The sequence below is a fragment of the Procambarus clarkii genome, chromosome 87, assembly GCF_040958095.1.
Source record: "Procambarus clarkii isolate CNS0578487 chromosome 87, FALCON_Pclarkii_2.0, whole genome shotgun sequence".
Taxonomy (NCBI): domain Eukaryota; kingdom Metazoa; phylum Arthropoda; class Malacostraca; order Decapoda; family Cambaridae; genus Procambarus; species Procambarus clarkii.
The window spans coordinates 9,352,241-9,366,702 of record NC_091236.1 but is presented as its reverse complement, the minus strand read 5'-3'; the positions used below and the strand labels follow the sequence as shown (position 1 = coordinate 9,366,702).

Below are 14,462 nucleotides of genomic sequence, written 5' to 3'. Positions count from 1 at the left end.
AAACTGGAAAAGGTGCAAAGACATGCCACTAAGTGGCTTCCAGAACTGAAGGACATGAGCTACGAGGAGAGGTTAGAGGCATTAAATATGCAAAAACTAGAAGATAGAAGAAAAAAGAGTCGATATGATCACTGTACAAAATAGTAACAGGAATCGATAAAATTGATAGGGAAGAATTCCTGAGACCTGGAACTTCAAGAACAAGAGGTCATAGATTTAAACTAACGAAACAAAGCTGCCGGAGAAATATAAGAAAATTCACTTTTGTAAACAGAGTGGTAGATAGTTGGAAGAAGTTAGGTTAGAGGGTGGCGGAGGCCAAAACCATCAGCAATTTCAAAGCGTTATATGACAAAGAGTGCTGAGAAGACGGGACACCACGAGCATAGCTCTCATCCTGTAATTACACTTAGATAATTACACAGGTTATGATAAAGCAGTCCTTCCTAACCACCTCCACCTCGTTTGATAGTCATATTCACTCATAACAGGACTGTAGGACTGCAAAAGAATATTTAGTTCAAGATACGCTCTATAGTACCAAATTTACATAATAATGCTTGTTATCAGGTTTTATGTAAGAATATACAGTACCTCGGAGATTTACAGTAGTTGCCACCTAGTGAAGTAAATTCAGAATTACTATATTAACAATTATTAACAGTTAAGACCTCTGTGAATACTTTGGGTGTATGAATATTATATTATCATTCATACATTATTCCATACTTTACTGTGTCAATAAATTTAATTTAGTAATGAGTAAAGTGTAATTATCCTCTCAGTTTACTCATGCTTGGCCTCATACGTCCGTCAACAAGATGGGTATAGGGTGCATAGTAAATTAACTAAACTAACTACACAATTTACTCTTGCATTAATGTTGGAGTCTGAGAGTCAGTATCACAGTAGTATGAAGAGAGTGAAATATTCTAGGAACTGGTAGTGTGTGTATACATGCTCAGGTCAAAAGGCTGTATTATTTACCAAGAGCTTTAATATTCAGAAATAATATTTCCACTAGTTCAGTAATTTTCATGAAGGTTATTTCTGTTCATGTAATAACAAAGGTGTTGGGCACTTGGTAACACCTCATTACTACTAATGTTATAAAAAGTGAACACACTATGAAATAAGCTGGACATGCAAAACTCAGTATTCTCTCAGAGTACTGTATATCAAGACGGCAAGAGTCCTGTTTTGCTGAGAAGATATGACACCATGAGCGTAGCTCTCATCCTGTAACTCCACTTAGGTAATTAGAATGTGCAACTTACAGCATTTCCACATACTAGATGATTTCCAGCATGTGGAAATCATCATTTGTTGGTTGCTTGAGCCACCATCATTTGCAGATTTTCATTACTGTATTATTGTCCAGTTTTTATGCCAGTGATGTAAATATGGTTATAATGCTTCTATAAAAACCAAACTACACATCAAAAGATGGAGAAATGATAACGTTTCTCCATCCTCTGATGTGTAGTTTGGTCACAATATCTTCAGCCATGTCATTGTGACCCATTGTCTGCAATAATGCTTCTATAGGCTTACCTATCTGTGGATGTAATGGAGTTAGCCGAGACCCATGAAAAAATTCTGCTATTGTTTTGTAATTTTTACTATACAACCTGTTACCTAGCAGTAAATAGGTACCTAGGAGTTAAAGAGCTGCTACGGGCTGCTTCCTGGGGGTGTGTAACAAAAAGGAGGCCTGGTCAAGGACCGGGCCGCGAGGACGCTAAGCCCCGAAATCATCTCAAGATGACCTTAAGATGAGGAAGATAAGGTTATGATGTACTTGGGACCTGAGTTTATCATCAAATGGTGATTTGGTCTTTACTGCCAGTGTATGAATTCAGTTGTGGATGACATACCCAGACAGAATCACAGCAAAGTAGTGGGTAGGAAAACACTTCTTTGAGCTGTACCAGGAACAAGTTTACATACATATTACATTATAAGCCTATATTCAGTACAGTATTGTACTCACTGTTTTAATGAATTATGTATACATAAATTGAGTTATTCAGCACAAAATACATTGTTTAAACTAATAAGTGAGGCAGGAAACATAATACCATCGATGTTGAACATCTGAGTCTTCTCTGTACCATTGTGTCAACATGTTGACACATCAGGTGTCTACAGATGCATTGACCCCGCCACACAATTACTGTTTTCGCCTCACAAAGCCAGAAAATATGTAAATATTTAATTTTTCACCTTTTCCTTATTTTTGTATGCACATGTATTTTATATTATATAAGAAAATTATTTTGTTTAATTTTGTTTTTGCATACAGCTGAGGTGGCAATAATGTTAACAGCTGCATGTTGAGGGGTTTAGTTCCCCCTTGCCAGCATCTTCAACGCAACTGTTAGAGTTTCAATAATGTCCAGCTGAATCGTATTGCAGGAGCTACTTCTAGACTAATAATTATAGAAAGTGGTAAGTTAGTGAGTTGCTATATATTATTAGAGGTAAACATCAATCCTTGCACTGATTGTCAGACATCAATCCTGGCAGTGATGGTCAGTAACACATTAATCCTGGCACTGATTGACATATATTTATAATGACACTGACAGTCAGCACTGGATAATTATGCCTCTTGATTATTATTAAGGCATAGTCCTACTGAATGCTCTTTGTTCAATTCTGATGTGTTCACATGATTGGTTTATTCAGTCTTGTGGTAAATGTTCTGTGGTATGTGAGTTTAGTCTTGTGAATGCTTAGTGGCATGTGTTTAGTCTTTTAAATTGTTTATTTTGTTCAGTCTTACAATTTTCAGTGATGTGATGAATGTTTAATACTCATTAGTTTGAGTTCATGGCAAGTGTTTGCCAAGCAGTTGTGGTTCACACACATTAGTGGGTCTTGGCTCACAAATATTAATTAAGAAAAGATAATAATGAAACTCAAAGACATTTTGTCATTTAATAATAATCTACATGAAGGTAATACCACATCATCATCTCTTAATTAACTGATAAGGCAATGAAAGCAACAAAACATTACATTATGAACATAACTCAAATTATTTATAGTTAGGTATAAAATAACATGTATTTTGGAGTAAGATGGAGGAGATTGTAGCAGGTGGGTAGGGGTGGAGGAGTTAACTGGAGCAGGTAGGCAGAGTGTGGGAGGGTGGCTTATGGGTTGATCACAGAGGAATGAAGTAAGTGGAACTAGTGAGACTGTCTAGAATGAACATTAGTAAGTGGGATGGTCAAGAAAAGAACTGGAACAGGAGGATGAGATGGTGAGGGGGTGTAGCTAGAGCATGGAATTGTCAAGGAGGGGACTGGAATAGGTGGGGTGAGTAGGTTCGTCTTGAACCATCGGGACGGTAGGGGCAGTTCCACGAGAGGACACAGAAGGGATATTCTGGGTTAGGATTGAAGACAAGAGAGAAGGAGCAATTCCTGGGCTGGAGGCGTCCATCTCTGGTGCAGTGATAGTAGTTTCTGCAGCAGCCAGGGCATGCTGGGTAGTTGCCCTCTTTCTCGCACTTGCTCGTGTGTGGCTGCCCTGAGGGGCAATCTTGAGGCAGTACACACACAGGGTACCTTGGGTCTGTGTTAAATACCAACCCTCCAGGGCACTTTCTTGTTACGGGCTGGTAGCCGCGGCCGGAAGATGACGGCTCACAATGAATGAAGTGTGGGCAGCAATGGCGACACTTGGGAAAGCTACCAGGATGGAGACATGTTGTGGCATTGACTGTGGTGGTGCTTGTGGCTGGATCATACGGGCATTGGGAGGGTGGGACGCAGTAAGGATAGGTGGACACCGTATTGAACACCAGTCCAGTGGGACACCGCTCCTCCACACTCACACCACCTTCACTCTCTTGGTAGCAGTGAGTGAAGGTGCTGCTGCTACATCCCTCACTTCTAGCAAAGTACCCACTGTGGGGACACCAACCAACCTCCCCTGAGGCACCTGACTCAGGAGAGCCACCTGGACCAAGTGAACCACCTGAGATAGGTGAGTTGACTGGTAAAAGTAGGTCAGATGTGGTGGACCCAGTGGCAGCAGGTGATACTTGAGTTGAAGGCAGCAAATGTGGAGCACAAGGCTGGTAGCACGGGGCATCGGCCACACACCGTCGCTTGGTGACATCAAAGACAGGTGTGAGTGTTGGGCAAGTGGCACGTATGGGGCGGGGAGCCAAACTGTCAACGTAGACACACACGAAATATCTGTGGCAATTGCTGAGGTCTGCCACCAGGACACCTGCCTTGGGACACACAGGATCACACCTCACAACACCACCAGTGTTGTTTTCCCCTTCCCCGTTGGTGGTGATGTTTTCTGTGGCTGTTGTAGTGAAGCTAATATCTACTGTGGTAGGTGAGGTAGAGATGATATCTCCTGTATTGGTTGTGATGAAATTAGCATCTCCTGTGATGGTGCTAGAGCTCACTTCTGTGGTGGATATGATGGAGTTGATATTTGAGGTGGAGCTGGTATCTTCTGCAGTGGAGGTGGTGTCTCCAGTGGAGGAACTGACATCCCATGTGGTAGAGCTGGTGACTTCTGTGGTGGGACTGGCATCTCCAGTGGAGGAGCTGATGTTCCATGTGGTGGGGCTGGTGACTTCAGTGATGGGGCTAGTATGTCCTGTAGAGGAGCTGACATTCCATGTGATGGGGCTGGTGACTTCAGTGATGGGGCTAGTATGTCCTGTAGAGGAGCTGACATTCCATGTGATGGGGCTGGTGACTTCAGTGATGGGGCTAGTATGTCCTGTAGAGGAGCTGACATTCCATGTGATGGGGCTGGTATGTCCTGTAGAGGAGCTGACATTCCATGTGGTGGGGCTGGTATGTCCTGTAGGGGAGCTGACATTCCATGTGGTGGGGCTGGTGACTCCAGTGGTGGGGCTGGTATGTCCTGTAGAGGAGCTGACATTCCATGTGGTGGGGCTGGTGACTCCTGTGGTGGGGCTGGTGTGTCCTGTAGAGGAGCTGACATTCCATGTGGTGGGGCTGGTATGTCCTGTAGAGGAGCTGACATTCCATGTGGTGGGGCTGGTGACTCCAGTGGTGGGGCTGGTATGTCCTGTAGAGGAGCTGACATTCCATGTAGAGGAGCTGGCATTCCATGTGGTAGAGATGCCAGCTCCAGTGGAGGAGCTGATGGCCTCTGAGGTGAGGCTGGTAGGTCCTATGGAGGAGCTGATGTTCCATGTGGTGGAGCTGGTTACTTCCACAGTGGAGCTGGTGACTGTAGCATATGATGGTGGAACAACTATATCTTTACAAGTGGTGATGCAAGGCACAGCTCTCTGGCAGCTGTAGGTGGGCAGATGGAAGATGGGTCTTCTGGGTGGACACTGGATCCTGGTGAGATACGATTTGCCCCTTCCTATCATACACACATAGTAGTAATGACAGTCAAGTGGATCATGATGAATTGTGTTGTGTGAAGTGCAGTTGGGCCGACACTGCTTTGGCCTGTGCCCCTGACCCACAGTGCTGCTGACATCATTGACAGGAGTGCTGGTGACCATTGTGTTGTTGCTTAAGATGTTAGATAAAGATAATGTGGTAGAGGCTGGGGTTGTGGTGGTGGCGGTGGTGTTTGACTGGCAAGTCACCACACATTTGGCATTCCTGTTGCAGCTACTCGTGCTGTGGTCAAAGACAGGGAGATGTGATGGGCACCGCATCCTGGTGGGACTGATTATTATGCCATCAGTGGCTGAACAGATATAATAATGGTTACAGTCACGTGGGTCAGCCACTACAGTCTCTGGCTTAAGACACACAGGGTTACAGACATCATCTGCAAGTGAAGGTGCTGTTGTAAAGGTGGTTGTTGAATTCAATTGGCTGCAAGTTATAATGCACTCGGCTTCTGCCACACAAACTTTTCTCCTACTGTCAAAAAATGGCTTTGACTGTGGGCACTTGGTGCGGACAGCCCTCGGGGATAGGCTGTCAAGGATGACACAGATGTAATAGTAGTAGCAGTCTGTAGGGTCTGACATGCGAGAATTAGGGAGGACACAAGTGGGATGACAGTTAGGTGCATCAAGTTCTGCTAGAGACATGTTCATCTCGCTTGTGCTCGTTAAATTTTTACAAGAGGTGATACAACGACCTTCAGCAGTGCATCTTCCAAGCTCCTGGTTGAAAATTGGTCGATTAGTTGGACATCTAATTCGGCGAGGTCTGGCTATGACATCATTGATAAAGTGGCAGACATAAAAGAAATGACAATCTGTTGGGTCTGCCAACCAGGAGTCAGCAACTAGACATGTAGGATTGCAGTCAGCAGGAAGATTTGTTGTGATGGTTGAGGGTGAAGTAGTGGCACCTATTGTAAATGTCCCATTAGATGAAGGAGTGTCTATTGTATTAGTAATTATGTCAAAGTTGGTAGGATATGGGGAGAGGGAGGTGTATGTGGCCGGTGTCGAGTTAGAGAATGTGACGAGTGGGGAAGAGGAGGTGGGTTGTGGAGGTGGCAAGAAGATGAGATTGGTAGAAGCAGGGCACTTCGCCAAACAAGGGAACCTCTCTACACATTCACCTGTGCCAGCTTTGAACATAGGTCGTTTGAGTGGGCACTTAACCCTGATGGGTTTCAGCGTCAAGTTGTCAGTGAATCTACATATAAAGAAGTAATGGCAATCACGAGGATCTCCTACCTTCATGTCTGGTGCTGGACATGATAATTCACATGTTCCTTCCCATCCAGGTGTTGCAGTGACTTGGACCACTTCCGGCATTCCGGGGAATGCTGTTGCCTCTTCTGATACATGAGGTCGAGACTGTGTTGTGTTGGTTGGTGCATCAAATCCTGCCTCTGTCATATTGGTTGATATTGGAACTCCAGTCGTTGTCTCATATATTGCTGAAACTGTGTCAGCAGATGTAGCACTTGTGCTTGTCTCAAACAGTATTACATCATCTGTTAATGTTGCTGCTGTTATAACAGGTATAATAAATAATCCAGATGATGTTTCACTTGTACTGGCTGTTAAGATGATTTCAGATGTGGTTGGTAATGTTGAGACAAATGAAGTTGTATCAGATGATGTTGGACCTACAGCAGATAAGTCAGTTATTGGTACATTTGATGCATTAGTTGATGAGGGAGTTACCGTAGGTGTATCAGTTGGTACTGGGATGGTTACAGGTTTTTCCGATGATATTGGAAATAATGTAGATGTTTCAAATAATTCTGTTATATTTGTGACATTTTTGGATGATGTTATGACCTCATCAACAGTATCTGTTGGCATTAGTATCAAGCCAGTAGCCATTTCAGGTGATGCTGTTGTGTCTGCAAACAGCTCAGATGTCATAGTAAAATTTATGTTGAAATTTGTCAACAGTGGAGAGACAGATGTTTCCTGAGGTATTGTAACATTGCCAACATCTCCGGCCAAAACTTCTACAACATCTGCTGCCTCAGCTGTGGTTGTGGGACACGGGGCACGACACTTGATTCCTGTGAGGCAGAGCTGAAGGAAGTGGCTGAAAACGGGCAGAACATTTGGGCAGATGTAGGGACGGGGCACAAGGCGACCCTCCTGCAGGACACACTTGTAGTACCTGCTGCAGTTGTATTTGTCCTGTACCCGAGAGTTGATGGACATGCACTGTATGGCGTTGCAGTCCAAGGAACCTGACACTGACACAGGAGTTGCGGAGGCTGGTGATAATATGCTGATGGTAAGCACAGTTTCTGGTATAGTGCTGGCCGTAGATGTTAATGGTGGCTTAGTGGCGATGGTGGATGTGGTAGACACTGTTTCGGGTATGGTGGTTGGTGTGATGGTAGATGCAAATTCTATGGTGGTGGCTATGGATAGTGTGGTAATGGTAGACGGTAAGGTAAACCAAGTTTTGTCAATATTAGTGAAAGTTGCAGGAAATGGTGGAATCAAATCAAATATGGCATTTAGGGGCAAAGTGACAGTTGGTGATGCTACAGCTTCAGGAGAGGTAGTGACTGTGGCAGGCAGGATAACAGAAAATGGTACACTAATAGTAGCAGTGACTGGTGAGTGAGTAGTTATGGCAGCTGGGGACAATGTGGTAATGGTGGTTGTTGCTGTATCCAGAAATGGGGGAACAACAGCAAATGTTGTTGTTGTGCTTGAGAGAGCATTAATTGAAACTGTGACATTAGTGTTAATACTACTAATAGAGGTGGTAGCAGTGATTGTGGTGGTGGTTGAGCTAGGGGTGGTGTCAGAATTGGGAGTGGTGGTACTGGCTGCAGCAATGGAACTGGTGGCAGTATTAGTAATGATGGATGTGTCAAAGATGGTAGTTGAGGTGATGCTGGTGGGATCTGATGTGGTAGTTGTGGCGGTGGTTGGGTTGGCAAGCGTGGCAATTGTAATAGGTGTGGCATGTGAGACAGGTATAGTGCTTGGTGTAGTGACGGGTGTAGTTGTAGGTGTTATTGCAGATGTGATGGGTATAGTTGCAGGTGTAGTAGCAGGTGTGATTATAGATGCAGTAGCAGGTGGGTTGACATGTGTGGTTGCGGGTGTGGTTGCAGTTGTTACAGGTGCAGTAGGTATGGTTACAAGTGTAGTGGCAGGTGTGGTTATAAATGCAGTAGCAGGTGTGATGACTTGTGTGTTGGCAGGTGTGGTTATAGATGCAGTAGCAGGTGTGGTGACTTGTGTGGTTGCAGGTGTAGTGGCAGGTGTTGTTGCAGGTATAGTGGCAGTTGTTACATGTGCAGTAGGAATGGTTGCAGGTGTAGTGGCAGTTGTTACATGTGCAGTAGGTATGGTTGCAGGTGTAGTGGCAGTTGTTACATGTGCAGTAGGTATGGTTGCAGTTGTAGTGGCATTTGTTACATGTGCAGTAGGTATGGTTGCAGGTAGGTATGCAGTAGGTATGGGTGCAGGTGTAGTGGCAGTTGTTACATGTGCAGTAGGTATGGTTGCAGGTGTAGTGGCAGTTGTTGTTGCAGGTAGGTATGTAGTAGGTATGGGTGCAGGTGTAGTGGCAGTTGTTACATGTGCAGTAGGTATGGTTGCAGGTGTAGTGGCAGTTGTTGTTGCAGGTAGGTATGTAGTAGGTATGGGTGCAGGTGTAGTGGCAGTTGTTGTTGCAGGTAGGTATGTAGTAGGTATGGTTGCAGGTGTAGTGGCAGTTGTTGTTGCAGGTAGGTATGCAGTAGGTATGGTTCCAAGTATGGTGACAGTTGTGGTTGCAGGTATATGGTGATGAAGGGGAGCAGACTGGCACTGGAGACCCTCATAAATGACAGGGTCCCAAGTGGCAAACAAAAGGTCATGGGATGAACAGGAGATCCGACATCGAGCTTTCTTGGAGCACTTCTGGCGGTACCTGTTGAAGACTGGGGCGTGGGGTGGACAAGTACAGCGGAGGAGGACCAGGTGCTGGTGCTGGAGGCTGCACACGAAGTAGTGCTTGCAAGAGGTTCGGTCCAGCCTGATGGCACCATCTCTGCTGCAATCAGGAACGCACAGCCCACTACGTGTCTGCAATGTTCGTGAATACATGAATATGGTACAGTATTTCAAAGACTTAGTTAAACATCGATTTGAAGGTAAAGAGTTTTGATTTATGGAACAAATATAAATACTGTACATACAAAGGGTAGCAGCTTCATGTTCAAGAAGCCAAATGCAGGACAGAAAACAGGAGATGCTTTTTCATCTATAGGGTATTGAACACATGGAATTGCCAATCCACCAAAATTGCAATGCCAAGATAGTACTCTAGTTCAAAATTCAGGTATAAGAATCATTAAAAATAATGGAGGATCTCTAACAGCTTTCTGACTTCCAGTCTCCATTGAGGCCATTAGTGATGATGGTCCTCAAATAAATTTTTCCTTCCCTCTTAGCTCTCTTTTCTAGATATAGATTCCAGTGAAATATTCTTTAAATATTAGATAACAACAGAAACCTAAAAATCAGAACCAATGTCCTACCAAGTGAATTTAGTAATCATAACAATGGGCAGAAGGCTAATTATTTAGTCTCAATCTGTATCGTTTTGAACTAGGAACTTGCGAAGTGTTGGTATTAGTAAGCTAAACTTTGTATGGAGCAAATAATCAAGAGTTATCATGGGTATCCATCCTCGCACTCGTTGCAACTTGCTACCTGGCTTTATGTCCACACCTACACCTGAAGAAATAATTCACAGTCTAATGTTATAATTTTATAACTATGGAATCACCCTTCTGGTTAACAGCATGAGTTTATTTTTTCAGACATTTAAAATCACTGGCCATTCAGTCTTTACCAGAAGTATTACAATTGGAGGAAATTCCAATTAGTTGTAGAGATCACAAAGTGCTGACGACAATGCATTAGAGAAACACCAAAATGAGAGTACACTTTATATGTACGTGATGCTTTCCTTGTTTGGGCGTTTATCAAATTTAATAGATATAAACAGTACTAATGCTTATAAAAGGGAAAAAAACAGATCAGTGAGGTTAATGAGGTGTAGGCAAGACATGAAGGATTGTGTTATATTTTACCTTTATATAAGACTTATTACTTTAGCATGAGGGGGGAAGCATTATTTAATTTTGCTTCATTCTGTTCGATGATGTAGTGTTTGATAGGTGCAGATTCTAGTCTTCTTTTTTTTATGATGAGTTAGTCCTTCCTTCACCATCACTGACCTCAACCTCTTTTGCCTCACAGAGCTCATTCTTCATTTAATTTTTTGTATATACTGCAAGCATTAGTCAAATGTAATTCTGGTAGATTTAATAAAGCCATAATAGGTGAGGTATCATCTACAAGTAAAATCTCTAATCTTTTTGTACAAGAAAATATGCCTTGAGAATAATTGATGTGTATAATGTTTCTATAGGTATCCAAAAACAGTAACCAACAAGATATCTGGAGTATATCAGATATACAGCTGGAAATAATCTCAGAATTAGAAAAAAATAAAAGATGGCATTCAGAAGCATAATCTAAATCCTGCCTAACTCACATCTCTGAATATATACTGTGTTCAGAGTGAGAATACTGTTATTGAGCTGTGTTCAAATTATGTAAAGTATACTTCCATACACTAAACAAATTACTTAAGTGCTTATTGAAGTTTACATACCTCTGCATTTATGACAATAAATGTATTTTGCCCCTGACACATGATTGCAATTTATTTATACAGCTGGTCCCTATAATTGTGGGTGGTACAGGCAAAAATAATACTGTAATGTATAAATCATGGGGGACACATGCAGTAGTAACGGTGGTGTACATCATGGAGACACATGCAGTAGTGACGATGGTGTATCGACATGTGCAATAGTAATAATGCTATACTGTACACCGTATCCGAGATGAGATGATTTCAGGGCTTAGTGTCCCTGCGGCCCGGTCTTCGACCAGGCCTTCTTTTTGTTACACACCCCCAGGAAGCAGCCCATAGCAGCTGTCTAACTCCCAGGTACCTATTTACTGCTAGGTAACAGGGGCATCTAGGTGAAAGAAACCCTGCCCATTTGTTTCCTCCTCCACTAGGGATCAAACCCAGCAGAACCTCAGGACTACGAATCCGAAGTACTGTCTACTCAGCCATCAGGCCCCTGTGTGTGGAGATATTGTACAGTGGTGACAATAGTTTACACCATGGGGACATGTGCAGTAGTGTTGATGGTATGCACCATGGGGGGGACATACAATAGTGACTGGTATTCACCATAGGGATACGTGCATTAGTGACAAAGATATACACCATGGAGATACGTGCAGTACTGATAATGGTATACAGCGTGAGGACATGTGCAGTTGTGAGAATGGTAAACACAATGGGGACACATGCAGTAGTGATAAAGTTATACACGATGGAGACATAGAGTAGTGACAGTGGTGTACAGTCACCACGGGGACATGCAGTAGTGACAGTGGTGTACAGTCACCACGGGGACATGCAGTAGTGACAGTGGTGTACAGTCACCACGGGGACATGTAGTAGTGACAGTGGTGTACAGTCACCACGGGGACATTTAGTAGTGACAGTGGTGTACAGTCACCACGGGGACATGCAGTAGTGACAGTGGTGTACAGTCACCACGGGGACATGTAGTAGTGACAGTGGTGTACAGTCACCACGGGGACATGCAGTAGTGACAGTGGTGTACAGTCACCACGGGGACATGTAGTAGTGACAGTGGTGTACAGTCACCACGGGGACATGTAGTAGTGACAGTGGTGTACAGTCACCACGGGACATGCAGTAGTGACAGTGGTGTACAGTCACCACGGGGACATGCAGTAGTGACAGTGGTGTACAGTCACCACAGGGACATGCAGTAGTGACAGTGGTGTACAGTCACCACGGGGACATGTAGTAGTGACAGTGGTGTACAGTCACCACGGGGACATGTAGTAGTGACAGTGGTGTACAGTCACCACGGGGACATGCAGTAGTGACAGTGGTGTACAGTCACCACGGGGACATGCAGTAGTGACAGTGGTGTACAGTCACCACGGGGACATGTAGTAGTGACAGTGGTGTACAGTCACCACGGGGACATGTAGTAGTGACAGTGGTGTACAGTCACCACGGGGACATGCTGTAGTGACAGTGGTGTACAGTCACCACGGGGACATGCAGTAGTGACAGTGGTGTACAGTCACCACGGGGACATGTAGTAGTGACAGTGGTGTACAGTCACCACGGGGACATTTAGTAGTGACAGTGGTGTACAGTCACCACGGGGACATGCAGTAGTGACAGTGGTGTACAGTCACCACGGGGACATGTAGTAGTGACAGTGGTGTACAGTCACCACGGGGACATGCAGTAGTGACAGTGGTGTACAGTCACCACGGGGACATGTAGTAGTGACAGTGGTGTACAGTCACCACGGGACATGCAGTAGTGACAGTGGTGTACAGTCACCACGGGGACATGCAGTAGTGACAGTGGTGTACAGTCACCACAGGGACATGCAGTAGTGACAGTGGTGTACAGTCACCACGGGGACATGTAGTAGTGACAGTGGTGTACAGTCACCACGGGGACATGCAGTAGTGACAGTGGTGTACAGTCACCACGGGGACATGCAGTAGTGACAGTGGTGTACAGTCACCACGGGGACATGTAGTAGTGACAGTGGTGTACAGTCACCACGGGGACATGCAGTAGTGACAGTGGTGTACAGTCACCACGGGAACATGTAGTAGTGATAGTGGTGTACAGTCACCACGGGGACATGTAGTAGTGACAGTGGTGTACAGTCACCACGGGGACATGTAGTAGTGACAGTGGTGTACAGTCACCACGGGGACATGTAGTAGTGACAGTGGTGTACAGTCATCACGGGGACATGCAGTAGTGTACAGTCACCACGGGGACATGCAGTAGTGACAGTGGTGTACAGTCACCACGGGGACATGTAGTAGTGACAGTGGTGTACAGTCATCACGGGGACATGCAGTAGTGTACAGTCACCACGGGGACATGCAGTAGTGACAGTGGTGTACAGTCACCACGGGGACGTGGTATACGATGGTATACACCACCGTCATTAGTGCAGTAGTGACAGTGGTGTACACATGCACTAATGACGACGGTATACGCTATCGTCATTAGTGCGGTAGTGACGACGGTATACACCATCGTCTTTAGTGTAGTAGTGACGATAGTGAGACGCCTGACTTTCTAAGCTCTCTCTCTCCATGATACCGTCCACCACAGAACATGTAGAAAGGTAGAAACTGGAAAACGGTAAATTTGAATTTGAAGACTCGTTTAGTTTGATGTAGACCGTTTCAGTTTTTGCTAGATTACCCAAGATAATATATAATTTGATTAGCATAAATTAGGTTAGATAATGGGTTAGGCATAATAAAAGCAAGAAATATATAGGAGAGACTAAGAATCACTAAAGGTACACAGCTCTTGGCTAAGACAGACAAGGGCTGTGGTGGGTCTGTGGACACCGACGACCCCAGAGGGCGACCACACACCATACCTTCTCCGTCCCATGGATGCCTGCGTCCTCCTCGCTGTAGTCGTACTCGCTGAGGTCATCCTTTTTTATGTCCTCCTCCAGCAAGGAGGTCGAGTTGGCCTCCGACAAACACACTATCAGGAGCAAAATTCCTGTCGTCGCCAGGATGGTGAGTGTAGGGCCACCGGCCATGATTCTATCGGCAGTTTGTAATTTTGTATATATATAGTGCACAGGTCACAAGCCAAGTCCTCCAGTGCAGGTCATCGTTCACAGTCTAAGAATTCGCTTGTTTATTGCTCATTAAGAAGCACATAATGAGCAGCTATTCGTGTCTTCAGCGACTGTAATAAGTCTTAGTCCAGTTACAGTTTATATCCGGTGTTCGTCCTTGAAACAACACATTTGTTGTAGGCTTCACTCTCCTAATATGTATTTATTACTAATTTTCAGTCTCGATTCACAAATATATAATTTGGTCTTGGCCAGTGAAAACACTTAGGGTACTGCTC

The 14,462-nt window shown here is 44.4% G+C and overlaps 1 protein-coding gene across 1 annotated transcript; it reads right to left on the bottom strand.

Annotated features, from left to right (window-relative positions):
- Positions 1-1,432: 1,432 nt before the first annotated feature.
- Positions 1,433-14,147, bottom strand: LOC123746974 (mucin-2). The gene is made up of 3 exons (XM_069317242.1): positions 13,972-14,147; positions 3,941-9,496; positions 1,433-1,558 (listed from the first exon to the last, which is right to left on the bottom strand). The coding sequence occupies exons 1-3, from the start codon at positions 14,140-14,142 to the stop codon at positions 1,433-1,435; spliced, it is 5,853 nt and encodes a 1,950-aa protein (XP_069173343.1). The 5' UTR covers positions 14,143-14,147.
- Between the last annotated feature and the right edge of the window lie 315 nt (positions 14,148-14,462).